This window comes from Diachasmimorpha longicaudata, chromosome 10, assembly GCF_034640455.1.
Source record: "Diachasmimorpha longicaudata isolate KC_UGA_2023 chromosome 10, iyDiaLong2, whole genome shotgun sequence".
In the NCBI taxonomy this organism is placed as follows: Eukaryota; Metazoa; Arthropoda; class Insecta; order Hymenoptera; family Braconidae; genus Diachasmimorpha; species Diachasmimorpha longicaudata.
Window position 1 is genome coordinate 7,688,480 of NC_087234.1, and position 27,220 is coordinate 7,715,699.

Below are 27,220 nucleotides of genomic sequence, written 5' to 3' on the forward strand. Positions count from 1 at the left end.
CTCGCGACGTGCGAATAATCACCTCTATGTCAATGGAACATGTAAGCAACAAACAACATTGTAAAGGGTTTCTCAGACATTGGTCCCTCATCCCTCCACGTAAATGCCTTGGTCATCGTGTCACGACCGTGATTACAATGCCGAATGGGTTACGAGCGGAAGCTTCACCTCTGGGCTGAACGATCGGGCACGGCCGCTATTTTCATGCTCCACTGCATATCCCCACACCACACACCAGCTTGCACCCGATATATTCATTTCGACAAAGCCAATCCCCCTTCTGCATGTATGGTGATTGCGTTATACCGTGTGCATTGACAAAATGTATCGTATAAACGATGTGTTTAATGAGAAAGTGACATGCGTTCAATATTACCGTTCACTGAATGACAATATTGTCATTCACCATTCGTATTTAACCGCCCCACCAAAAAGAGTGGCCATAGTATGCGAATATCGAAGGGTGACATTGATGGAACAAGAGAAAATATTCTATTGGCATGATCGGAAAGAATATGATGAAGGAAATGAAAGCTGAGTACTTCATGAAGCTACGGAAAAATTATTTTTCCAGATGAATGAAAAAAAATAGCCCGGATGTTTCGGATTGACCTCATAAAAAAATAACAACAATACCATTGGAGTAAAGAAATTTGGAATTAAAAACTCTGTGGAACTGAGAATGAAGTACATAGAGAATAAAAAAAAATTCTCCTCGGGACAAAAGAACAAATTCACCAAGGACGAAAGATCGTTTGAGTTGTATCGATTCTGGCTCTTTCTTTTTTCCATTGTCAATTTCTCATTCCAAGATTCGGGCCGGGCACTTTTCCGTCACCCGTTTCTCTCCCGTTCTCTTTTCATTCTCAGACTCTGGAAGTTTACAGCTGTTATATATTGTCCATTTGTCGTGGAAAATTCTCAAAATTCGAAACTTTATTTTCACCACTCGTTCGTACGAACTTTATTCAATGTCGTTTGGGGATTACACAATAGTCGATATATGCGCATGAATCGAATTAAACGAGAGTGGTAGCAGTGGTGCATGAGGGACAGGGGAAGAGGAAACGCTCCCGTCAGACATGGATATTGAAAATGAAAATGGCGAGGAAAGTAGAGTCGACGGGAGTGGCACGAATCGAATGTCCAATTCACTGGGATCGATACCTTATTTCCTCGTGCTTCTCTCGTCCAGTCTATGCTGATTAAACGTTCCGCGAAATGATGTTTGCGGCACGTACAGTCTACTCTCCTGATACTTGCTGCGGTGAACTAGTCCCGTTGTGTTGGCAATTTATTAAGGGATGGGTAATGTAGCCCAATGAGGAGTGAAAATTATCATCATTAGTGGAATATTTCCATCAGCTGTACATATCCAACAGCAAAGAGAGAAAAAAAATGGCCGATGGGAGAATAAATATTGAATCGCAATTGTAGCCCTATTTACATTATCGAATCATCGACGATTATATTTTGACAGCGTGCGCATGAATAGGATTTGGTATTTGAAACTGTCTATTATTCATCCATGTTTCACGATTTGTGTCATAACTCAATTTATCCATGCCGCATGTGTCCACTGTACTCCGCATAAAGTGAAACAGGAGGGGAATGATGAGAGTTTCAGCGTGTTATATTTACAGAGAGGTTGTAGGTTGGATTACTCAACCGGCCACGAGGGGTGAAAATTCTGCGAGAAATGTTTTCAAAGTGTATGGATATTTTTACAGGGGAAAAAAAATAAAATGAATAGGAATGGGAAAAAAAAAATGTTTCCAGAGGGGATTGAGCAGGTGGAGGTATGATGCAGCATGCAGTCAGCTGACAGACGCAGTCCAAAGGATGGCTGTGGGGATGGAGAATAGAGAGATGAGAGGGGGGGACGGTTGTTAATGGAAACCTATTGTTCTCTAATCAAATCATTGAGCTGTCGCGCAAACGAACAAGGCACTGTGGATACAAGAGGAAGAGAGAGAGAGAGAGAGAGAGAGAGAGAGAGAGAGAGAGAGAGTGCGGCGTTTCATGCACTGGTGTATGTAAATTGTTCACGGGCTCAATGATCTACAAAGCTCTCCTGTCTCCATCAACCTGCGAAATATCATACACTCTGGACGATTTATATTCATTCAATTCATTTATCTGCAGGAAATTCACTTGGATTCATTCGTACTAATATCCTCGGGTTTTTAGCAAACAATTCGTTGGTATATAAAATTGTTTGAAGTGTAAATGCATTTATGATGACGTGATAAAACATACATTTGCACAAAAGAGAGTCAAGTTGCTTGATAAACAAAAAAAAACACGAAAATCATTTGTGTGTTATTGACGTTTTTTGGTAAATTTTTTTTCCTGTTTTTTCGTGTTCTACAATAACAAATGCCCTTTGAAATGGTGCATGAATAGTTTCATTCCCTTCATCCATCATAACAGATGGATAAAAAATCAAATAGAGGTGAATTTACAGTAAACAGCACGCAAAGAGAATTTCAATAAAAAATGTGAGTGGAAATAATTTACAATCCTCTTCTTCATTTCGGAGTTCGGTCTCGAGGTAATTTGCCATTAGATTTCGTTGTTTTCATTGTCAAAATTGTTCCCAGAAATGTTAAATATTCCCATCCAACAATATAATTCACAGAGTAGAAATACAAATGAATATTTCTGAGAATGCCGAGTCTCATAATTACAAATGTAAAAGCGATAAAACCCTGAGTGCAAAACGAGGGGTGAAAAAAAAGCAGTCCTCCGCGTCGGTTTGGCGTCGGCAGGGTTGTGGGCAGACAGACCCGGCGGCGCCATGGTAGGCGTGCAGCACATACACCCGACTAAAAGCCACGCGCATTCAGCATACTGCATACATAAGAGACATACGTCGCCGTGTTATTTCCCGAGTAGACAGGGTATGACGCCAGTAGGCAGGTAGAAATACGCTGTGATATTGAGTATGAGAGACATCAGCGGTGGTGGAGGTATTGGTGCACAAATATCATTTAAACTTTGGTTAAAACTCGATGGTGCAGTGGGCACGTGCGTGTATTGCGATATAGCGGACGACAAACGCATGTAGTTACGTGTCTATTTAAGATTTCAGTTTTGCTCCCATTTCCTAGAAGTCCCTGGATTGTAGATGATTTCGATATCTCACGCACGCAGTGCGTCACGTTTTATTACTGACGGAACTAATTTGTAACTTAATATCAGGGGATAAAACTCGTTTTCCCTGTTAGAGGAGCGCGGCAAAAACAAGAGGGGGCAGTGAGAGAGAGAGAGAGAGAGAGAGAGAGAGAGAGAGAGAGAGAGAGAGAGAGTATATTAATTAACGTTGAATTGAAAATTCATTCAAAATCCCAAAATCAAACTCCCTCACTATCAACTTGATAGTAATAGTTCAACATGTGATGGGGTGATATTCAATCCCTCTAAAATGAAGCATAAAAATCAATTGGAGTTCCCCATTGAGTCGGAATTGGCGTGACAGGTTGAATGAGCATCGATACAGCGATTATTTTCCCTGCAATGTATTATTGAAGGGAAAAATTAGTTACAGAGAGTTGGCAATTGCAGTCTCCGGGTGAAAGCGACGTCTCAACTCGGGCAACAAGGAGCTCAGTGACCCAGTGGCACTCGGCTCGGGTCTCCGGTGACGTTGAAACGTCGATTTCCCGTTACTCCGTGATACAAGGAAATCCCTTTGAGACGGTGGATATTGGTGTTGGTGGGATAAGACAGACTCATATACGAGGAATAAAAGAAAGAGGATTTGTGATATGGTAATACAAGACAAACTGCCAAGAAAATTCTAGTGTCCTCAAAACCTAGTGAACTCAAGGACTGCTATACGCCGTTCCGCATTCTTCATTCGTTATTGCCTTTCTCAATGGGGAATTCCGATTATTTTCTTTTAATTTCTCAATTTCTAGTTCATGATCAATTTTTTGCCGCTAATGACTCTACGAAACGTAATATTTTCTTGATGTTTCTCAGTATTTTTTCGATATTTTTTTCTCCCTGCAGTGAAAATGCTGTCTATGACCGATTGACCCACTGCAATCGCAGTGAGATAAAGTCAGTAATAAAGTTTATATTTATAATCCTAGTGACCCTAAGCTACACAATTTCTCGGCGTATGGGGAGGCCCTTAGGGCTTCTCGGGTTACGCGCTTGACGGTGCAAACAAACTGAGCGTGCTTTATACTCCAACAATACCAGGGTATTGTGTACCGAATAGAAATACTCCAGTATAAACAATTCCCTCGAATATATATTAATGAAAAAAACAGAGTTTATTTTTTCCTGAATGAATGAAAGCGGTGGTATTATGTAACGCTCTATCAACATTTTCCAAATGAAAATGGAGGGGTAAAAAATAATTATGGATTTATATTGGATATTTTTATTCGGACATAATCGGAAATGAAGTAGAGAAAGGTTGGTAGAGAGCAGACACGTGCGCTTGGTAACTGCAGCAAGAGCATTGGCAGTCGCACTTTGGAACTCGAAGGTCATGAGTCGACGACTGGAGACCGGTTTTATACCACCTCCTCTCCACCGCCTACATCTACTCTCTCTCCTTTCTTCTCATTTTCTCGCATCCGTGATGTCTCGAATGGATTCTGTCTCAGGGTTGAATAAAAATCCTATTGAGAAATTATTCTCTCCAATTCGAGATAGAAAAAGCGGAATTTTGTGCTTTTAAAAATAAAAATTTTCCTTCAAAATCCTCTACCGTAGGTTTTCTTTATTTCTATTTTGTGAGTGAATAATTGATGGCTCCGATATTCCCCCGCTAAAGAATAATTGAAATTCAAGCAAGCGAAAATATCATCAATTCGAATAAATAAATTTCCCGTAACCTATACCCAATAATTCCGTTGGAACGACACGAAGAAGTGGAGAAAATAAAAGAGCGTGGAGGGGTCTGAGTGAGAAAAGTGCGAAGAGAAATGCAAATAAAATCGATAAAGGTTCGATTGCGAAAGAAAGGGGGATGAGAGTGCTTTCAGGCATTCCAAGACGATCGTAATCGGATGAAATTCGAGATGCGTACTGCGCAATGGAGAATTTTGTGTTCTTTTCCCTCTCACTATTCTACCTCTAACGCTATCGCATTCTTTGAATATTGGAACTCGGTGAGACGCATCTGGTGCCGATGTAATAAATATTCTATTTCTCCTGCAAAAGTGAAAACTGAAAATTAAATGACGAACGATATCTCTTAATCATTTAACTAGCAAACGAGATAATGGGTATTGATTTGGAAAAAGAATTGTGAATGCGTCGTGTGCTCGGAGAAATTATCAAATATTTAGAGTTAGAGATGACCTAAAAATCATCTTTGTGTGGATGAATCGATAATTCAATTGATCTAAATGAAGTTTAAAAATACTTGAGCTTCATGAAAAATCGCGCGATATTGGCGAAAATTTATCTCCATGATAAACTAAATAACTAATTGATGAAAAAAACATATACGTCCGAATACGTCCGTATATTCCTGAAAAACACTTAATCCTTCATGAGAATGATGAAAAATCCACAATTAAAGATGAAGAAAAAAAACTGCTCATTGTCTAGTGCCCATTGTTACTTGACACTTGGTGAATTCATATACTGGCTCTCACTTCTCCTCATTTTCGTCTAGTGAGAATAGTGAGTCGAACGAACGTAATCCCGTCGTGGAAGACGAACGCCACCGGGAAGTACGAAAATAAAAGAGCGTCGAGTGAAACAGGGAGGTAAAAATGGTGAAAGAAGAGAGATAAAAAAAAAATTGGGAGAGAGAGAATGGTAGAGACGCGTCTAACGACAATGCTCGCGTAGTTTCCTGGAACAATGCTCTCATTATACCGAGTGGAGGTGGGTGGAAAACGCCTGGGCTATCCTGTATCCAGCACCAATGCGTTCTGCGCCGGCAGAGAGTGTCCAATGCTTCCTCTATAACCCAACGGTATATGTGCACATGTCTAAGCTTGTCTGGCTCACTGGCTTCACCGATAAAGACTCTATATCGACTATGTCAGTACATAACGCCCGTATCGAACCCCGGGCCACTGTCAATTGTCTCCTATCAGTCACTCTGCAAATTGTCGTCCGGCTGGGGATCTTGTTGAGCAATCTCATTCCATTGAAAATGGATTTCCTCCAGAGGAAACTGTTTAAAGTTTTCAAAGTCATGACTATCGCGCGACATTTTGCATAAGATGAATATGGATTATAAAAAAAATTTATCGCGCGTTTAAATGTTTTAAGAAGCGAGTGAGAACTGTAGAGATAAAACAAACAGAAATTAATTTTCCACCACTCGATTTTCTTTCCTTTAGTCCCTTACCAATATATTGCCTCATAAAATTTCATTTCAAATCACTCTCTCCGAATGGACCAAAAAAAATCCTCCCCCTAAATTTCAAAAGTACACTTTAACTACTCTGAATTGCCCGCTCAAACAATGGAAGAAAAACATTATTTTTAATCCCAAACGAGCGAAAAACAAATACAAAGCCGAAATAAAACAGAAAGAAAACCCAAGACATAAGAAAAGCTCGTGCTTTTATCGACGCAAAAAATATCTCATTCAAGATATACTCCAGGTGACTGCACGCAAAAATGCTGTGGTGAAAGGCACCATGAGGAAGACGAAGGGAAACAAGTACAAGCGAGGGCTGGCCCTTTTTTTCGTGGCTATCTCCCTACTACAACGATTCTCAGGGCAACGAAGCTCAACCCTCTTGAGCAGTTGAAACAAAAGAACACCGGCTGTTGCTCATCCCCTCGTTCTCATCTCCACCACCCACCAACATTCTATGATCCTCACGTTCTTTTACCCGCTGTTCACTTGTATTTTCTTTTCTTTTCAAATTTTTTTTATTTTTCTTCCTTCCTGCCTTTAACGCCCCGTTTTATGGATTGATCTCACTATTGATTACTCCAACAAACAAATGCCTTCGAATATTTGTTGCCGGAGATAAAATGAATAACTGAGAAATAAACACCTTCGTGGGGGAAAAACAATTTGTTAACAATAAACAACAATATATATGCGATATCTTATTGGTCTTCATGCAGTCGCTAGTGGTCGGAATATACATGTATGTTCATCGAAGTAAGAAAAGAGTATAGAACTGTCCCTCGCGATTCACTGTCGGATTAGTGCCCCCCATGAGGCTCTCTCCCCTTCCCTTTTTCCTCATTCCACTCGGGATTTCAAAATAAACGTTTGGTACTTTGGCCATTCATTCGGTTGTAGAAGAAAAAAAATGTTACTCTCGAAACCCAATGTATCATGCACTTTTTCAGCTCTTTTTCCCTTTCTCTTCACCAGCAATACTTGTACAATTCGTGTTGCAATGGTAATCGTAGACGATCAGATTATTGATGGAAAAAAAAATGGGTGAATTGGTGAATATGTGGATTTATCTCAGTTGCATACATGGGATATCGATGCTAATATATTTTTTTTAGGCGTTAGTACGGGCGCTTATCGTGTATCAAGACGGATGGAAATACCGATTCTTGAGTAAGCCGGTGGTAACATGATCAGCATGTGGTAGTATTTAGTTACTATATGCTGTATCGAATGGTCGATGTGAAAAAATTGACTAACGGGGGGGTTTAATCTAGTGGTTATTCAAGATGGTGAATCATAATGATTGACTTGAAACTAAACAAGACGAAGTAATACCTCATATTAAACCCTCTAATCGTACAACCGAATTGTTCTGAAAACTCCATTGTTCCTCGAGGCATTTCATTTTTCCAGATATGAATCTCCCCTCAGCTAAACGATGTGGAGCAATCCTTAATTACCCTCAAGCCCGAATTTTCCACAGTTCGCAAATTATGTACCAATGGTGCATATCCACCGGAATAACAAGATGAAGAGGTTGGAATGAGGCAGTCACACGGGGATGCTGCGGAAGGAGGTGGGGGAAAGGGGGTATAAAAACCGGTCTCCAGCGTAGTGTATGTCGCTGTCCCATGGTAGTACCGCGTGTAGACTCCGATATGCAAATGCATCCACGAGCACGGTTGAATTTTATCCGAGTAATCTGCCAAGTATAATTCGAAAATTCAAGCACAGAAACACACTCACGCACACACAGACACAGGTACAGGTAGAGGAGAAGTCCGTTAGTTGTGCCCGATGATGTGTGGGTGGCTATGTGTGGATAATGGCGAGAAAGCGAGGGTGCAACAGAGACAGAGACTGGTAGAATTGCCATGGGGAAGCGAGAGACCGGTAATTAATGCATTGTTAATCTACTATCTCTCACCGTACCGTAGAATCAACGGGTGCACCAGCCCAAGTGAAATGCTACGAAATAAAGGAGGACAGGATGATACGAGGCTACCCTTTCTCCATGATAAAACGTCGAGTAATCACCGGGAGATTTTTCCCCCTCTTCCCTTCACCGCCCCCGCCGATTTTTAGTTATTTTTTTTCAATCCTGACCCTTTGTGTATTTTATTCTATACCGCAACAGAGGCCTATTCAATGGAATATCTTTATACCGATATTTACGGAGCATTATGAAACAATACACAATGAGATATGAAAATAATAATAAAAATAATAATAATAATAATAATAATAAACAATGGGAACTGGTAAATTTCGGTTAAAATTGGAAATCTAGCTCGGATAATGATAATGTGGGTTTCGTATCCGGTGAAATTTATTTTTGCCTGTTTAGCGGATTATTTTTATCTCATTGAATTGATATATCGAGGGTACGAGTGGGAGAATGCCCAGTTATTGGCACAACTAGGTAGAATAAATTTTTCCCGAGAAAGAGATGAGCGAATATTGGTATACATGAGATACTGAATAGCGGACATACGGTGGGAATTGATGACGATAAAAACTCATAAAAAATATGGGAAAAAGAGTGAGTACGAGGTGCAAGAGTGTACCGAAGGAAAAAGATCAAACAGGTGTCCGAAGACTGCGTTCAGCCGTTGGGCTAGATGAGTAGTAATTAAATTTAACGATCTACTCGCCATAGAGTCCGTAAAGTTGAGTTTTTTTTTCCATCCTCACTCATTTTTCTTGGAAAGTTTTCAACTACTGTATTAAACTCACAGCTAAAGAGACTGAAAAAAAAACCCCAACATTTTCCTTTTTTCGAGATTAGAAAGTCAAAGGGACATGATTTTTTTCCTCTCTTCAGTGGATACATCCGGAAATGGAGGTCAGGAGGGAGTTTTTCGAGTGCGTAAACGAATAACTGATACATATATATATATATATATATATATATAGATATTACGAGAGAAATATGAAAAAAAAGTAGACGACTTGAGCAACGAAGAAGGGATGTACGTGGAGAATCAAGAGACAATCAACTCCATGAGCAAATAGGGTCGAGTGGTTATTCGTGGGCTTCTATATCTTCGCTTGGAACACGCGGTGCACGGAAAAGGAGTACTGTATATGCCGTGCGAGCGAAGCATCTGAATAAGGTCGAGATTATAGTACCGGAGATCGAAAATGGAGGAGGGCGACGTGGGGAGCGTCCTTGGCTCCCTACTCGACCGCGCCAAGTCACTTGGCGCAAGATGAGTGAGCAAGAGAGAGGAGGAATACCAGCTCTCTGCTCTCTCCTCGTTTAACGAAAGCGAAATGCGCGGAGAACAGCTATACATTATGTATGCGTTTGGCCCCAGTGTAACTCAGAGAGCCGAATAAATTTGTACTCGAGTAGTATCCCGACGGTGGGTTACGATACGACTCCACTGGGTCTATTCCCTCAACCTTTAGCCCACACCATCTACCGATACCTCTCGCAGACTTTATTTTTGCATAGATATTATATGTGTAATTAGTGTACCACTCGAAGGTATAAATTATGGATCAGTCATTTATGCTTCAGTTCACTCCCTTCTAAATGCAATATGTCTGTTTGTTTACAGTCGATGACTACTTCATTATTATTGTCAAGAGAGATATTTTCAACAACTCCTTCTACTGAAAAATCATTTTACACATTCTGAATATCCAATTTATCGTGAAAAAAAATATTAAGCCTGATTTTATAAATAAAATATTCCGTCAACGATCGATAAATTAGTATTTACAGGAAAATTACCATATTACCCACTATTTCCAATTTATGCAGAGAAAGTCATCCATAAACTGCAAAAAATTACAATTTTAAATATATCCGTATTTTTTCGTCTCTCGTTGGGCCACATTATCATGTTCCAGCTGCGTGACTTCCACGAATTTTTCAAGGAGTCATAAAATGACGTAATGTGCAATACAAGTAGGATAAAAAAAGAAGTGATAAAAAAAAGTCTAAAAAAATGTACGACAGGTCGTGCTGTTATTCCACAACTGTATAATACTCAGTTGCCCCGGCCATCACCGAATACTTATATATACGAGACGAATAGACTTATACACTATTATTAGGCTCAACGTTGCCGTCTCCCTCCAGCTACCCTGGTGGTATTAGTGCGCCGGGCTTTTTCGTTCGGCTCTGTAACGTAATGGCGGAAGTGGCTTTTGGACTGCTCCCCCACTACCACATCTACCAGCGATTTCAATGGCCGACTAAGAATATCGTGAGCATTATTTTTTTTCAATGCATACTCTCGGTGGGTGTGAAACTCGCGACACTTTTCACGGAAAATATCTACTTTTGATAAATTCAGGGCAACGGCTTTTCCGGAGTCTATTTCATTTATGGATGGCTATCTCTATTTTTCCTAGACTTTATTCTTCCATTTCCAGTTATTGTTTAAATAAGAATTACTAAGAATGACGAAACTCGTATTACTACCAAAAATTGACATTCTTCCATTTTTTTTCTATCAAGATGATAGCCCACGGGCATTCCATGTGTCCCCTCGAGAACCCCCAATGGGGTTCGATGTACCCTTTGAATCGATAACACGTGACAGCACATAGGCGCATACCGTACTGACCATGGAATGCCATTTTGCACGTCTATGCTTCGTATTGTGTCCCTACACCAACGTCAACTCCCACCCAGAATCCTCCAATTCTCTCTGGCTCTCCCTTGGCATCGTCACCCCATCGTCGACGGACTTCTCTATGTATTACATGAGGGACCCTGGCGGCTAATGCCATCCGGTTATAAATTACACTAGACGCCGATAGATTGTACTCTCTATTCGTTGATTTACCCCGTGAATCTCAAACCCGTAAATACAGTCGTCATTCTTATTATCGTTAAACGACCTATTTAGTCACTTGTGGATAAGAATCCCACTGGATTGACGATAAATCGGTACTTTCAACAATTCTAATGCAAAAATATTTCATCTTTCTGGGTGAATATTTGCTCGGTATGAGGACGATGGAGTAAGCTGGATGATAGGTAGGATACAAGAAGCCTAATCGCATAATGCCAACATTGCCAACTCCTCTGACAGTTCCGCCTCGTCTCAGTTTCCCACAGATAATGCCTGTACCATTCCTCTCAACGTCTCACATACCTGTCTGTTTATCTATTTGACAAGCTTGCGGCTTCACTCGCCCTCGGCCTAAATGTCAGTGACTTTGAATTGATCTTAAAGTCGAGAGAGAGAGAGCATAATGAACTAGAGTTTAACAAGTGAACTACTCGAATACTTGCTGTTGTTGGAGGAAAAACTAGTCTCAAATGTTTCAACAATATACATGGAGAGAAATTATTAGCTTCATTACTGAGACTTCGGAGAATGATTTCAGAATTAGAAATTCCTCATTATTCGCGTTCACCGAATGATAATAATAAATTAAAATCAGTTCGCTCAGTGTTGAACATTCCCGTATGGGTTGTGAGCTAATACAATCACGTAAGAGGGAAGTAATTTCACCCTCTCATGATGGGCGTGCAGATGTGGGTCGATGAGCGTGGAAGAATATATGTATAACGAAGGAGCATAACGTCTTCGGGTGCGTCTTCAAGATACTACACATCGGTAAGGGTGCTTTTATTACAAAGGAGGTCGAAGAAGACTAGCGCACAGGCATTACTATCCGTAATACAACTACAATCCGGGCTATATTCCGAAGCTGCTTTAGCATTAGAGAGGAAAACGAATCGAGCGACGTTGGATTCCTGTATTTCGGTCTCGCGCGATAGTAACAGACGCGACAGGTGCAGAGGAGGTTCCCCCCCCCCCTTCATGCAGCAGCTGCTGGCCGTGTTTTTCGTCATGTCTGTGCCAACGTTTAGGGATTTTCGGAGTGAATTTCACTGTAACAGGTATACGATAGAAAGAAGGAAAAAAAATTACCAAAGAAAGATTGCTCAACTTTTCAAAACAAATGATTTATGAATCAGCGACTGAAAGTATTCCCGATAAACGATGACAAAAAAATGTCAAATGTCCAAGATTGTGCTGACTATTTAGGGTCACTAGTTCCAAAGATAAACCAGAATGGAAGCATCGAATGTGAAAAAAAAAGTATTGAGGGGACATCACCGGACGGGTAGACAGGTTAAAAGAAATGCCCATCGGTGAGCGAGCCGTAACGAGCCGATAAAACAAACCGACGGGGGCTTTTGGCTGTTGCCGTGACATCTGGCCCAGAGAGCTGTATACTTTACTCTTTTTTTCCTCATGCTCACTATCCCCTCTTGCCTATCACAAAATCGCTTTACCTCCCCCTCCGCCAACACACACACACACGCGTTAACGCTTGACAGCTGAATTAATTGAAAGTTTTAAGGTAATTGGAATCGATAACGCGACTGAACAAAACGCAGTAACTGTGCGACTCATGGAAAACAGCATTATTAAAGACTATTTGGAAATTGGTAAAGCTCCATTTGATTAGAGGTAAATGGCACGGGTCATGAAATACAGAGAAAGGAAATAAGGAGGGGTAAGAAAAAATGTTAACCGGCAGTTATTCATCTTTGAATTTATGTACGAGGGTCAAAGTATCCCATCTACTCTAATTGTCATCATTGTAATTAATTGAACCTGGCGCTGGGTGCGCGTGCAAGACTCTCGTCATTATTTCTCGCCCGTCGGAATGACGAATTCACGTGAAGCGGTAGAATGAGAGTCGGCGAGAAGTGAAGAGGGGGACAGGGTGAAGAGGCAAACGACGAAGACGAGGGAACTTATATATTACGGGTTGAAACTGAGAGACGACGTTGCGGATTGCTGAGCAGCGTTCGTGGAACGAGGTCGCGGCCGAACTAACGTTGGACAATGTCGTCTTTCAGTTTGAGTGTCTTAAGAACGTTAATATTCACGTTAAGACAATATATGGGTGAACTTTATGGGTGATATTAAGCATACGAGAATTTCTGGCAATAGACTAGATCGAATGAAAAAAAAAAAAAAAGGGAATTTCCCGAGGAGTTTGAATCTATTTTTAGAAATGTATCATGATGCTTCTCCTATTGAGAATGAGAATTTTTCATTTGAGAAACAATAAAAATTAGGAGATTTGAAAAATGCATCGAATAGCCGGTATTACGTCAATCGTTCGACACGCCCACGCCTGTCTCTCGTTTATTACGATCGCGTTACGCAACCAATTTACCATATATACGCCGACTAGTCTGTCATGAGGGGTTTACATAAAGAGAAATGATGAGTTAAAATCATCGGAATCGTATGTTTAGTCAAGATTCACCGAAGTTGATTCAAAGTATTGAATTACATTATCATCATATACCGGAGGTTATATTCATCATTTGATTATTTGATGACCTCCTCATGCCGGCACTCATCATCATAATCATTCTGAATGATAAAAAGCATCTGTCGTGATAACAGCACGCTTGTGTACTTATGTATACAGAGGGTAGAATCGATAAAAGTTATCGTTTTTTATCTGCGTCGGCCGAGCCTCAAAAGCGCAGAGCATTTGAAATGATTTCGTACTAAGTAACATTGGGTGATGAAGGAAGATTGTGAAAAATGAACGAGTCAATACTTGAGAGTTAATTGTTTGAAAATAATCTAAGAATGCAAAGTAAATATCGAGATGAATTTGTTCTTTCAATTCTCGAGATTTAAACGAGAAAGTGAAATCAAGCTGACGAATCTCGGCTCGGAATTTGGCGGCAAACTTTTGTAATGAATTCGTTAAAATAATCACTTACCTTGATACTGTCGTAGCAGGCAGTAACTCGTCCATTCTGCACTTCAACATTGGCAGGTGGATGTGCGAATTTACACTCCGTGTCGGGTCTGGTGCACTTGTTGCGTTGAAACTCTCTGCATACCTCCAACTGTAGCCAGCGCGAGTCCTTTCCATTGAGTAGGTTGTTCATGTTGACCATAGCCATCTTCGTGTTCAGCTGATCACACTCTTCGATCTTATTTTTTTCCCTTTAACACGCACCGACTAGACGATAGGTTTCAATGATACGTATGTATGATTCAAACTTGATTAAATTATTGAATTTTGAAAGCATTCACACGTACATTCACAACTTAAACATTCACCCCTACCTTTCATTATATATTTTCATTCGCATCAATCTTTCGAAATTTAACAGTCACTCACTCATTGATATTCATTCAAACAAATTTTATAGCCAATGCTAATGTGTACCTCAACTCGATGATTATTTCAACTTAGATTTCGGTATTATCGATTCCAATGTTCAATTCTCATACAAGTGGCTCACAATAACCACGTGTACTATATTATCGATTAATCTTTGTTTGTGATTATGACGATGATCAAGCGCTTCATCTACGGAAGCTTGTTGCTAGTTGTTCAATGAAGGCCGGTAAGACTCTTCCAGTGGTGAAAGTTGAATCAACAATCAAACTGATGATCCGTCAAATTTTTGAAATTGTCACAGGATACGTTCCCCTTGCGTCTCTCCCTCTTGATTGCTTTTATGTCCCGCTGATGAGTCGTGACGACAAAAGGGCGTGCAGGCTAGTCAATTTTTTTCACCATGGAGACGGGGAGAGGCAATGGAATCGTAAAGGGGGAAGAGTGAAAAAAAAAGGTGACAGTGAGGACACGTCGATTGTGTTGACGGGTCGCCGAAGATCACGGGGGTTGGAATTTAAAGGCTGAGGACGAAAAATGGTTAAGGGGTGAGGATATAAGGAAAAAGATAAAGACAGGGGGAGAGGGGAAAGGGTTGGGGGGACCAGCAAGGTAGCGTTACGTCCCTTTTTGTTCCTCGGATTTACGTCATTTATTCGGTTCCACTCCTGGCACGTGCCCCGCGAGGCTTACTTGGGTGTTTCTTATCTGAAACAAATAGATAACAAATTTATTACCAACTAGATATTTGAATTGGAAATGCAAATCAGTCCGAGGATTGCTGCCTCTACGCATACCCGAGCTGCGCGGCAATATGCGCATAGGTGTGATAGGTGAATCCGCGCGATTCAGGTGTTTGGGGTTTTAAAGTGGAAAAAGTGGAGAAATGATAATATTTTTGATTAAATAGAAATATTTGAGCCTCACATTTAATTAGTTAAATGGGCTTCCCTCAGATAACATTTCGGCATCGAGAAATATAATTACAGATAAAGACGATGGACTAGATAAGCACCCCGAAAGGTGGGGCATAAGAAGTTTATATCGAGGCCAAGCACGCCTTATTCAAACCTGGACGTATAACAATCGATAATTCACCAAGTCAAACACCATATTGCGTGTGTTACGCTATAACAATTTTCCAGGTTTCTACACATGAAAATTTCTTTCCAATTTACGATTATTACAGACATGGGTAAGTTCAGGTGCCATTATTCGTTTCCGTCTAGTATAACCTCCCCCCCCCCCTCCCAGCAATTGTTACGTCGGGGGATAATGATATTTGATGGGATTAAATACAGCTGGGAAATGAGAAAAATTGACATTGCCGGGATTTGCATAACGACTAGTCCATTTGGCCCCATTTAGTTCGGTAGTTTGCGGCAAGTATCAAGCTACACAGCCACGAGGATTTAACGATTCCTGTCCGGGGGAAATGATTCTAAAGTGACTTATCCTCACCTAGTCGGTGTTTGCCCCAGGTTTGTAACAAAAGTTCTTTACACGCCCCAAGGTGTTATTGTTAGAAGAATATACACATGTGCAAGCTCACTTGAACCTCGCAGCCAGCCGACTGCATAAATATTACGTTTGCTAACTGCTATGAAGCCTCGAGATGAAAAAAAAAATGGGAAAACGCGAGAGAAAAAATTGAAAAGGGAATCGACTTTCATCGCGATGAAAATAAATCAACTAAAAATACCTGATTTCTTTTCAACTCGGTGCATCGCTGAAGATAAAGTCACCGAGAGGAAAAGAAACAAATCGTTCATTGTATATGTGAAGTTAGGGCAAATGTATAAAAAAAAAAAAATGAGAAAAACATGAACGAACGAGCAAAGGCGTATCGCAATTTTCTCAACGGGCACGTCGGGAGCCTCAGGGTAAGCCGCTTACGGAAAGTGGATAGACTCGAGGCCAAACGACGCGATGTCCGCTGCTCCAAACCTATGTATCTCAATTCCTTCCTCTTTTTTTTTCTCGAATACAATTTCAATGTTATTGAATAAATAAATAATTTGTGATGGTGAGTTCAAGGTGAATCGCTTCATTGCAGAATATTTTCCAAGGGGCAATTAAACTTTTGCCAACGATGATCAGACGTTTTATGACTGTTTGAATAGGCTATGGCAAACTCAGGATTGATAGTGATTCACTAGTTCAGAGATTGACGTGAAAATCGATACTCCAATGGTGTCTCTCTTTCTCTCTTGTTTCGTCATTCGCCATTTCGCTCTTCTGAAAAAATTTCATTCTCTCACTCGCGATATTTCTCCGCACCCTCGACGCTGGTGTTTGCTCTTTCCAATCGACCGGACCAAATCGATTACGCCCCATCCGAGACATTTACTTGATAAAAAGAGGAAAAATTTAATTCTCCATTTCGTCTCTGTTTTCTCGATTCTATCAAATATTTTTATGTAGTAAATATCAGTGTTTTTTTTCGTGTAATGCAACGAGCTCTCGTTGTGGAAAGAAACTCAAGTTTGCACAGTCTCGCATCCCTTGGCAATACATACACCGCTGTGTATCTAGTGTGCGGTTAATAAAATTGAAAATATATATCCCGACGATTCTCCTTGAAATTCATCGTTTATTCGATGTACAAGTAAAATAAGGACATAATTTCAGTGAAAAAGAGAAGTAAAGAAATTGCTTTTCGCTTCTAAAAATTTAATTTTTACATTTTCCCGTTTTTCCTCGCAATAAAATCCCGTAAATTAATGAAAAAAAAATTCCTCATGTACATTGCGTACAAAAAAGGCGAGGACGTAAGCGGACAGCATCACCGCAGCACTAGAGTAGAATTTCTGCGGTCTCTGGTAAGCGAGATATCGCCTGCGGACAAACGCGTCCCGCGCACCAACCAGACCGGACGCGTTCTCACGTCGTCGCACGTTATGGGTACATAGTATACATATACATTGCAACGTACAAAATACCCGTAGTGCCGGAGACCTCGTTATCGACGATTAATACTGGCCCATTGAATATGCACATGGGTGGCATATGCATAAATGCCCGCCAGGTCGTACCGATATGCGGTGAAAACTCGTAATCGTAGCGTTGTGGCGTATATATGCGCGACAACCGTACAACAGTGGCTCTCATACTGCCAGTAATAATGTCCCCTCGGCATGACACCTCTCGCACTTCCCCCATATCTAATGATTACGCTGTGCAATACTCAGCATTGCAACTTTCCACGCTAATTCCGGGCATTAGCATCCGTACAATTTAAAAGAAAATTGAAAATGTCGCTATTTTTTTCAAGTTTTTACTCGGATGTTAATTTTCAAAAATGAAATTCCTATAAATTCGCTACAGGGATATTTTTCTATCAAAACCTCAAGTGTAAAGTCCAAAAAAAACAAAAAAACAAGGAACATTGAAAGCATTGACGCTATATGGAGTACCACAGACAGGTGATAGATAACCCTTTGTCGTTCAGTTGCTGGTGGATAATCCGACCTAGTCACTCGTAAAGTTTAAAAATCACTTGCAGGCTGAAGCTGTGAGGCATGCATATACATAAACGTCCCTCCTCCGCCCCATCAACTTTCCTCGTTACATGAATGAAAAACATCAGTACACAGAGGGCTCGACGATGATACTCGCACGATCGCGTAAATGTTTTACATTTGAGTGCATCAGCTGCATCGATAAGAGTGAAAACGCTATACAACGTTAAATAGTAACTCGTGTTACATAAATAGACCGCTCTGACACAGCAAACGACGCAGTTCCTGTGAGTCCTAATGAGCCGAGCAATGGAATGAGCGATTGAGGTGATGTTGGTGAGACAAATGTACTCACCATTCATTAAAAGAAGAAACATCATTACTCATCCTTTGAATCCATTTAAAAAGATGGAAAAAAATTTATTTTCACATAATAATAGGAAATATATGATCTGAACTTACAGGCATGAGACATATATTTCATATAATATTTATTATATAAAGTGAGTAATGCTGACAACTTATTGGAGTTACAAATAAACTAGCGATTATTGGATTGACATCTCCATCCCTCTCGAAACGTCACTCCCAAAACAACACCACAATCCCCATTTTATTGAGACTGCTCAATGCACGTATCAAATTCACCCCTCTTCTCTCCCCAATAGATTTGTTTTTTTTTTTATTTCATTAAATCGCCGTTACACCCACCCAACAAACCCACCTTTCGCACTCGTTGACGCACAAACTATACGACCGCGAGCCGCTCGTAAGTGAATTATAGATGCGCCCGGTGTTGTCCACTTTTACCGTTTATTCTGCACCCCCTCAGCCCTCTTCCAAATAAAAAAACATAAACTGGAGAAAAAAAGTGGCAACGAAAAAAGCATTAACGCGTGAAAAAGTCAAAAAGTCATTTTTACGCACTATTTTTCACGACTCCACCTGGAGCTCTTAACCTTTTTTTATGAGATTTGTTTATTGCTATGGGAACGGTAAAAATATTCCCGACATGATTCGCCATTGCATGCCCTCGTGGCAGTCGATTGTTATTGAATCCGCGTGATCTCGACGTTTTATCTCGAGTTGTGAGTCACGAGAGAGCGGCCATTGCGTCTCCTAAAGCCAACGGTTACGCAATTGTATTCTCGTTCTTACCGGTGGTTCCGGGGCTTTTTTTTTCTCATTCAATCTTGTTGTCTTTATGCTCCGAGTGAACCAGGCCGTGAAGTCTGCTGACCAGGGACCGTCCACTCGTAACGAGGCAGAAATACAATTTAATTATTTTTTAAAAATCTCACATTGACACAGTTGCTTTATTCCCGAGAATTTATTATACACCGACAGAAGAAATTAGTATCTTCCAAAATCATATGTTCCCAGAACAGAATTATTTCCATGTCCAAACGTTTAACGAGTGGTTAAAATGGAAAATTAATACAAAATCATGCTACAGATATTAATACCGGAGACTAAAAATTAATTGAATTAAAATCTCCAATGGAAGTTCACTAATTTTGCATCATGCAAGAATTATGTGGACAGACAACCGAGAATTTCCAATTAATTTTAATTAAAACATGATGAGTTTGAGAGTCGCAATTGCTGGCGATGAATGAGACCAAAGGCAACCCGTTTAGCCCCGCTAATTGTCAAGATCCATTGAATTAAAAAAAAAATCAGATCGTCACTGCAATTGATTCTGAATGAAAATATTTTCAGAACTTAATCCAGTTAATTGATTGAACCATCAATTAAGAGGAATCTGAGCATCAGTTAAAATCTTGCAAAATATCATGAAGATTGCAGGTATTGAAACTCCAAGCACGTCGTCGGTCTCTCATGTAACGTACCAAACAGAGAGAGTCCACTATCCGACACATCGGGAATAAATTGTGTGATAGATCGATCGTATGTGAATGGTGAGTGGACTGGGATCGTCCGTTACAGTTGGATTCGAAACCCAATTACGAAATTCGAGATTATTTGACCATTTCCATCATCTCGGCTCGACTGATACGAAATGTTCACCGCTGGAGACGTCGGTAGAAACGAGCCGTTGACGTGTAACCCAAATAGCTAGACAACGATGGGTCCGGTGTACCATTCCAATATGGTGGAACTTCTCCAGTATCGTCGGTTTATCCACAGAGTAAACCGAATTGGAAATTCAGTGGAATAAGTTTTTCCAGTATTGAAACTCGGAATATGACAGTTTCTGATTTGAATGTCGTGAATAGAGATAAATAAACGGAAAAATTAATCATTCTCCTATACTATTATTTCGATCAACTAAAAATCATTGACAAATCAATAATATAATTGTTTAAAATCAACTGCAATCATGACATCATCTCACCACACTACAATCGATAGTATTGATTTAATTTTCTTGTCATGACGTCAATAATGACGTTTCGCTTTAATGTCAATTAAACCAAGCCCTGAAAGCTCCTCATTAGGGCCTGATTAGTTCCTTCTAAGCCATTTAAGCTGCCTTGAATCTCTCCCCCATGGGGATTACGAAAGCATAAATTCCTCGGATTATTTCGAAAATAAAAAAACAACATCAAAGTGAATATATCCAACGTCTGAACTCCCAATGTTTTAGTTTGTATAACCGCCCACCTCAGATCCACCAACACGAGTTAGCGTTGATGAATCATCGTAGATGTTATGCAGCAACTCGAAGAATAAATTGGAATATTTGGGGTGGATTATGTGTAGGTCAACGGCATTCCCTTGCACGCGTGTCATCACTGATCCCCATCTAAAATTAGTACAAACCGACGCTCGCGCTATATGACATCGAAATACCAAAAAATAGTTGGAAAGAACTGGAGCTTTTCCTAACGCAATTCGATTATGGGAGAAATAATGGAGGGATCGTCGCTGTATCACGTGTAATCCTTTGTGATTTAGTATTCCGTTTGATATGAAGCGACCTTTTTCTCCATTAGCTAGTTGAGATAGTCGAGGAAAATTGTATGGATAAAATGCAATCCTTTGATGTAACAAGGACTCATAAACCAGAAGGTTTTTATGAACCATTTTTACCTAGACTTAAATCTCAATTCTCATTTGGATTTCATTTTTAACCTAAAAAAAAAATATCAAAAAATTTTCGCGATTCCTGGCTCACTTGTATTAATTCACAGAGGAGCGAAAGAAATGTGTCAAGCTTACCTTATCTATTAATCTATTATTTAATTTATTGCAACCGGGCTTTAAAACCTCTTACTTATCCACGAAATTTCGCTCCTCACAAAATTAGCTCAAGCTCCTGTTTGTGTCAAATGTTTGACGTAAAATGTCTACAACTACTTCCCACAATCACCCAAATAATCATTGACTCCCATCAACAGCAACACGAACCTCTAACAACATAATCCACTAAGATTTTACCAGATGAAAAGTGGTGTGTCACAGTTATCAGTGTAGTTCAGCTGAATACCGGAGTGAAAGGGGTTTTTAGGTGACACACACATACAGCTACCCACACACACCAAAAGAAATGGTTAAAGCTCGCGTTACCAACGCGTCCGTTCCTTTGTGCTTTCTCGCTCGGCTGCATCCCCATTTCACGTGCCTGTCCCGTTTTCCCGTAGTTTTTCCCACCCACAGGCACCATCTCGGACCACTCTCCCCCGTCCCAGCGTTCATTCTCTCTGCATTTCCTCTCTCCACCCCCCCCCCCCTCCTGTTTTACAATTTTCCCTCTTTTTCTCTCGCTCTCACTTGCTCTCATCCCTGCTCACGGACCATTTTAATGCAAAAGACGCAACTGGTGCCACTTCCATTCTACACATATGAAAGTATATGTGTGTACAACGCCAAGTTAATGCATATTCACACATATTTTTGAATCCTAGTACGATATACCGGGTATATATCTAGATGAGGGATAAATTCATGATGCGAGAGACATTGAATCATTCAATCGAAAAATTTCCACATTCGTCTGAATGAATCTTGACTCGATAACGAAAATGATAATTCAATCATGTGGATTTATTGAAGATTCTGTGCTCCAGACACTCTCTGTCAACGGGAATTCTTCCATAAATTCATTTCCAATGAAATTTGATCATTCATCTGCATCTCAACGAGATTTTTCTTGCTCTCCCCCTGCCCCTCGAGATGAAAAAAGAAAAAAAAAAAAAAAGATGCTCAAACGGGAGATAATATTGAAATGAAATACCACGATTCGTTTATTCTCAGGTAATGTGAATGAATTATCGAGGTCTTTGTAAAGCAAGCACCTTCTACGTTTTGAATGGCTTAGTGTTATTGATTCCCCTCTCCTTATTCCCGTATCATTCACATTTAGTATGAAAATCTAAGATACCCGGGAGGAGATGCGCGCGAGCGCGGAGCACCCGTGACTCACGGCGATTATAAAAAGCGTTCCAGCGTGAAGAGGGGCCATAGCCATATCCTGGAAGAGGAGAAGTTTCAACGGGTATTGCATTACCCATTGTACGATTTACGATGAAAGAGAATTTATCAGACAAGTGTGAAAAAAATATTATTTAATTGAGTTGAAATTTGTTTGAAATGTAGGTGATTATAGTGTCGGCTGTATTTGTGGCGTGTTCGAGTGGATTTTCCATATACAAGAATTAGAAATCTAGTTGTTTTCAATGACGATGAATAATTGGCTAAGCTAAATTCGTTTCATTTCAAAATTGACGTCACAATAGATCAGACGTCTACACTAATGCCTAAAAAACGGGATTAATTAAGTCCCGTGGACATTAACAAAAAAGTTTAAGCGAATCCTGGGATAGTTTCTATCGAAAATTCTTGTTTACCAATGAAAGATGGAATAATTGGAGCAAACTCCCGAGAATTCACTCAACTCAATTACACTTTTAAACTTCACAGAGCGAGTAACTCAATCAACTTGATTGAAGTATCCGAGACTTGTCGAAGTAGGTGTAAAAAAGTGAACTGTAAAACATCCACTCAATTAACGATTTCACCGTAAACATGCTCAATTTGATAGCACACGTGTAATGCTGTACAGAATAAACTAACTGAGGAGTAGGTAAACTCAAATTGGAGTAAAGCAGCTTGGATTAACGTTAATACAATTTAAAATGTTTGAGAATTCAATTTAACCGGGCTTTGCAAAGCGGATTTAGGTGGTTTGTTATGCTCATTCTGAACTTCGATAGTACATATTCGCACATTTCGTTGGAGTTATCGTTGGCTATTAATTACACAAACACAAACCTAATCTCAACTTTCAATAAATAATAAACAAATACGTTGACCGCTGTTTTTACGGGCCCTCATCTAATTTTAATACATAATAAAAAAAGTGGATAAGAGCTTTCCTTTCAATTTCAACCTCCTTAAGCCCCAACAATAATCATCAACTAAAATAGTAAAAGTCAATTAAACACATATCTCTACTCTATCCAACGGACTATTCCCACAGTTCCCATCATCTATTGACCGATTAAAGGTTGCCCACCTACGCCCATTCCCATCCCACGTACACTTGATTCTTCATGGTTAATACGGAGTACCCAACAGTCACCTCCAAGACAATGCAAACGTCTTTCATCATTCATTTCAACTCCCAGGGCCCAACGGATACTCGTCCGTCCGCCCGAGATCGTCAATTCGATTCGAATTATGTACGGACGAGACCCAGGCAGCATAAGTGGGTTCACAAATGAAAAAAAAAAAAAATTGAGGAAGAGGAGAGAAATAAAAGAGATATGTCGGCAAAATTGTAGACCGCCCATCAGTGAATCTGCAGAAAAGCGTCTTGGCCTCGCCTCTGCCCTACCCCCTTTCCACCCGCCCTTCTGACTCTGGCTGCTTTGTATGCCAGTCTCAAGTACGCACTCGCGCGGAGTCAATCTTTCTCAAGATCTCTCTTTCTCTCTCTCTCTCTCTCTCTCTCTGTACGGATTTTCATCTTGAGAGAAGTTGCATATTCAAGACTTACGATGAGTAAGTATGGCAAAGAACCCCCGTAACCAACGCCCTCTCCAGTATCTATCTCCAGTATATTAATATTTGGTTGGTGATAAAGAATTGATCCTTGGAAAGTTCAAAGCGGATGTTTCGTTTGGGATAAATCGTATACAGCGTTTCAAGATCTTTTCAATTGAGAACAGACCAAGGATCTTAATTTAGGAATTTTTTTATGGTAAGGATGAATATTTTCGCATCGTCGACGACACAAATGAATGGGAATTTTCTATGAGGTTCTTCTTGTTAGACGAAAAAGCAAGCACAGTCAACTAAGCATAAAGTACTTCACATTCAAGTATGCGAATATGGTGTTTAATTGGTTCAACCAAACAGAGGAAGCGTAATTCCTTCTCTTTTAATTTCTCTTCTAAAAATAAATCTTGCAAAAATTGAAGAAGTGACTTCATTCATTACATCCACTGTAGTCGAATACAGATCAAACAAACATATACTCTCACGTAATAATGAAAAAATAACAACGTTAATTCATATGACTGCGTCCGATGTTTCTTCCTCCTTTGAGCAATAAGACACGAATAAAGACGGGGAATTTTCCTTCCATGGAGTGTAAATTCGCACGTGCTTTTTACGGTCTTATATATCCAGCCTTGAAGCAGATGGTGCGACATACTTGCTACAACACGAGAATGGTCTCCCGTATAAGTTGAAGTGATTTCCTCGGAATTGACTGCGCGTAGGATGAAAGATTGATCGCTGACAAACTTTGGGATAAAAAAAAGGAGAGAAAGGAAAGGGGCGAAAAAAAAATCCATGAGAGATGACAGGCAAAAGCGGGACGTTGAGATACTTGCCGAGTAAATCGATAGACTGCCGAGAGAAAGAGGCACAAGTAAAAAAAAAGTTTTATCGGAGTATATATAGGAACCACTGAAAACTTTGCCATTTAAAGTGCGCAGAGCCGGAGCTCCACATGCCACGATATATCCTCGACATTTCAGTGCAATACATTGTGGCTATACAGATATTTATACGTCGGGTGAGTTTAGCTCGTCCCCGCTGTCGAACTCGAATTGCGGAATTCCCGCCCAGGCAGGATGTCGAGATCTCGACCGGTCGTAACGCCGATATCGAGCCACTCATGCTCGGGGACAATTGCTCCATTTATGCGAGAATAATCCTGACAACAACACCGATAAATAATTTTGTAGAATTTTGGTTTCACGTTTTGACATTTTTTCGGGGAAATCTCATTTTCTAATTCTCAAGTTGATATTTTATCATATTGAATTAAGTAAATTTAAATGCGAACAACAAATAGCCTTTCCTTAATGTATTATTTCAGTTCGATTACCTGACTCAATTTCCAATGTTCACCACAAATTAGTTCATTATCAAGTGTCATTTAAGTTCCCAATGATAAGAAAAAAATAATCTTGAAAACGCGAACAAATCGCCTTATAGAAATTTGTTTTTAAGTGTTTAGTGATTTAAGTGTTTTTATGTATTGAAGGAGAATCTTTTTTATTTTTCATAAGTATTAAGATGACATCAACAAGACAACTTAACACAATACTAGAACGATTCTGTCATCCCGCTAATTCTGCGATTCTCTAGACACCTATTGCCTCCACAAAAAAAAATATTACGACAATTTTTCAGAGCACGTCACGACTTCTATTTTTAAAAAATGATTAAACTCTCCCACTCCTCCAAAAAATCCCTCTTTTCTCTTCTAAAGCCATCTCCACGTCTTGCCCACCCATAATGTCCCATGAACCATATGTGCCGTATCAATCCCCATAGAACCCATCCGAAAAATTAAAATACCCGACACCCAACGTCAATACCGAACCCATCACTTAACATATGACGAAATGTATTTCAACTGCTCGAACAACATCCGGAGAATGAGCCGAGCTGAAGCCCTGTACTAGTCGCGCTAACGAGTATGCGGGAAGCTGCGGGGGATCATCGACAAGAATGCTAGAACGACAGACGTCCAGAGCGAGTCCGACCGAGTGATTCTTCATTACTAGGCATGACGTCATCCCCTGGTCAACAGGAGACACGTAGGACGCGAGCACAGACACAGAGCATTAAGAACTCGAGGAATATTTGTCGGAACATCGTGTATACACGACCCAGCGACATAACACACCATGGCGAAAAGAAAACAAACAAATGGATGCTATTGAACCCTAACGATTCCCTGTCCAGATCGACCGTTCGATAATAATCAATGTGAATAAAAGTAAAAACTGATAGGCTCTAACGACCCAGGGTCATTACAGTTAATAGAAAATACGTAATGTGACTGAGCGCGTGTACGAGTCACGTAAAGCTAGGTCTCCCCGGTGTAGAGGAAAATAAAAGTTGCCGGAGTGCGATAACCGTGGCCAGTAAAAAAAAAAATACCAATTTTTCCTCTCATATTTCATTCCCATAACTCATTTACACTGGTTCTCAACAGTTAAACGCCACTAACGAATAAACCCGACATGTGAAGATAAAAAAAATAAGAAAAAACAATTTGAATAATCACACTTACTGCGTTATTATCCTGCGTTGTACAGTCGCAACGACCCTTCGAGGCACTTCCTTTAAACAAAATATATATTCACTGATAACGCCGGTCCGAATACACGCGTTCACCGTTGCCTCTCCGACTCATATCAGCCCAGGATGTCAACAAATATCCTCTCACCATAAAGAAACAGTCACACAAATAATATAAAATGTCGTTACACAAATAGTCAGACGATTTCTCTCAATTCATTTGTCGAAACTGTCGTTCAATAGACAGAACAATCACGCCACTGTTCTCAATTTCACACCAACAACAAAATAAAACAAAAAAAACAACTCCCGTGTATTTTCTGAACAAAAAAAAACCCCGCGCGTCTACACTCTGATATTCAGCGGTAAGCAGCACCTCCGAGCGCGAAGCCAGTCTTTCCGCGTATTTAGATAAAAAAAAAAAAATTGAAGGTGGGGGAGAGTGAATAGGCTTCGCTTGAACTCCAATGACTTTGGACTATTGTGGGGAGCGAGGGGGACACACAGGCGTATTGGATGCAGCTTAGCGGGTATTAAGCCTCGTATGCGGTACTTTTTATCTTTTTTAAATACGACAAAGGGTTGAAAAGGTAAAAGAGGCGAGCGATGCGTTTGTTAGGCGACGGAATTGCGACTGCTCGGGCTGGAGACTAGTGCCTGGCGCGACAGCGACTGCCCGGCGACACTAGCGCCACATCGTTCCCCTCGCGCGCCATTATTCCTCACACTTACACGATTCTATCCCTTCCCTGAGAGTATACCC

At 40.3% G+C, this 27,220-nt stretch overlaps 2 protein-coding genes across 22 annotated transcripts in view; one reads left to right on the forward strand and one right to left on the reverse strand.

Moving 5' to 3' along the window:
• Mbl (muscleblind) overlaps positions 1–27,220 on the reverse strand; it is a 147,189-nt gene that overhangs the window by 119,824 nt on the left and 145 nt on the right. For 5 of the 21 annotated variants that reach the window (XM_064129365.1, XM_064129364.1, XM_064129356.1 and 2 more), the window contains exons 1-3: positions 26,450–27,156; positions 14,534–15,193; positions 14,079–14,323 (exon numbers count right to left, since the gene is read on the reverse strand). In XM_064129365.1, coding sequence (XP_063985435.1) covers positions 14,079–14,264 — 186 coding nt within the window. In that variant the 5' untranslated portion in view covers positions 14,265–14,323; positions 14,534–15,193; positions 26,450–27,156. Of the gene's footprint in view, positions 1–14,078; positions 14,324–14,533; positions 15,194–26,449; positions 27,160–27,220 lie in introns of those variants that run through there. The other 16 variants (XR_010299749.1, XM_064129370.1, XM_064129362.1 and 13 more) reach the window with 10 other exon arrangements.
• Positions 10,364–27,220, forward strand: part of LOC135166809 (uncharacterized) — a 102,010-nt gene continuing 85,153 nt past the window's right edge. The window contains exon 1 of the mRNA XM_064129436.1: positions 10,364–10,566. The gene's annotated coding sequence lies outside the window, so the exon portion shown is untranslated. The remainder of the gene's footprint in view (positions 10,567–27,220) is intronic.